The sequence below is a fragment of the Priapulus caudatus genome, unplaced genomic scaffold (assembly GCF_000485595.1).
Source record: "Priapulus caudatus unplaced genomic scaffold, Priapulus_caudatus-5.0.1 Scaffold1390, whole genome shotgun sequence".
Lineage (NCBI taxonomy): Eukaryota > Metazoa > Priapulida > Priapulimorpha > Priapulimorphida > Priapulidae > Priapulus > Priapulus caudatus.
In genome coordinates this window covers 41,488-43,158 of record NW_014578451.1, presented here as the reverse complement: position 1 = coordinate 43,158, position 1,671 = coordinate 41,488, and the positions used below count along the sequence as shown (strand labels likewise).

General features: G+C 45.3%; 1 protein-coding gene across 1 annotated transcript in view; it reads left to right on the top strand.

The window, feature by feature from the left end:
- LOC106816468 (lactoperoxidase-like) overlaps positions 1–1,671 on the top strand; it is a gene marked incomplete at its 3' end in the record, with an annotated part of 22,892 nt that overhangs the window by 9,868 nt on the left and 11,353 nt on the right. Inside the window, 2 exon segments of the mRNA XM_014821088.1 lie at positions 3–81; positions 751–867. Coding sequence (XP_014676574.1) covers positions 3–81; positions 751–867 — 196 coding nt within the window.

Here is a 1,671-nt window from a genome sequence, read left to right as displayed (position 1 = left end):
AGCAAACTGCGTTTATTGATGGATCGATGATCTATGGAAACATAGACAGCTTAGCTGAGAGCTTACGCACGGGGCAGAGAGGTATGTACACCAACCCTTTCCCTACACATACACCCCCACCGTACAACTATGTACCATTCCCCCACAATAAACGACAGAAGCGTTTCTAGCAGGGTACGCATAGAATAGGGCGGTATGTGTGTATCCGTCCTCACTCATCCATACATCCTCACCACACACCCATGTATTACCACAGTAAAACTAGCTAGCAAGCTACGCGTGGGGTAGGGCGGTATGTATGTATGTATATGTATGTGTGTGTGTGTGTGTGTGTGTGTGTGTGTGTGTGTGTGTGTGTGTGTGTGTGTGTGTGTGTGTGTATGTATGTATGTATGTATGTCTGCCCTCATCCATCTGTACATACCCGCCATACACCACCATGTCACAGAATAGCCTAACTAGCATGCACGTGGGATCAAAGTATGTATGTATGTATGTATGTATGTACATATTTTCCCCTCGCACATCCATAAATCCTCACCACACTCCCATGTAATACACACCTCACTATGTAATAAGGACAGTTTAGCTCATAATACAGCACTAGGGAGGGAAGTATTCGTACACACGCATCACCGCCCTGGCTATCCACACTTTCCCCATCACACCGCGTGCATGCGCGCGTGTATGCATGCGTGCGTGTACAGATATCAATGCCTAACGCTACCATTGTACCGGTTTCTCACGCAGGCCTATTAAAGTACACAGATCACCCTGGCGGCAACAATCTGAAGTATCTGCTGCCGCAGGACACGACGAATGGAGACTGCCAGCGCACCTCAGAGAGTGACAACTGCTTCGTTGCAGGTGCTGCTCCTTAGCTAACGAGAACAGTTGACCTTCTTCGCTATTTTAGGTCGATTATTGCGAATATAGCATAACTATAATTTATTGAAATCTAATCTATCATTGATCAAGATTACTTATAAGGTAAGGTACTCACTGCCATTGTCCGCTTATCTTTAACCATTACTGACTATAGACATTAGACACGCTGACATCCTGCCCACAATATCGCTGTATGCATCCATGTCAGGTGTGACGTCATGCGGCACCAGAAGAATGCTGCTGACGAAGCTTGCGTCATCTGTTACGTCACGCAGGGTTTATATTCTAGTTCATAGCAGATGTTAGGTAGTGGATTGTTATTAAGAGATCATCATCGCTGTTGTTCTTTTTTAGGTGATGCTAGGTGAAATAAATATGTTGTTGGGTTGTAGGCGATCCTAGGAGTAATGAATGTGACAGTGATGTGGTTGGGTTGTAGGTGATGCTAGGAGTAATGAATGCTACAGTGATGTTGGTGGGTTGTAGGTGATGCTAGGAGTAATGAATGCTACAGTGATGTGGTTGGGTTGTAGGTGATGCTAGGAGTAATGAATGTGACAGTGATGTGGTTGGGTTGTAGGTGATGCTAGGAGTAATGAATGTGACAGTGATGTGGTTGGGTTGTAGGTGATGCTAGGAGTAATGAATGTGACAGTGATGTGGTTGGGTTGTATGTGATGCTAGGAGTAATGAATGTGACAGTGATGTTGGTGGGTTGTAGGCGATGCTAGGAGTAATGAATGTGACAGTGATGTTGGTGGGTTGTAGGCGATGCTAGGAGTA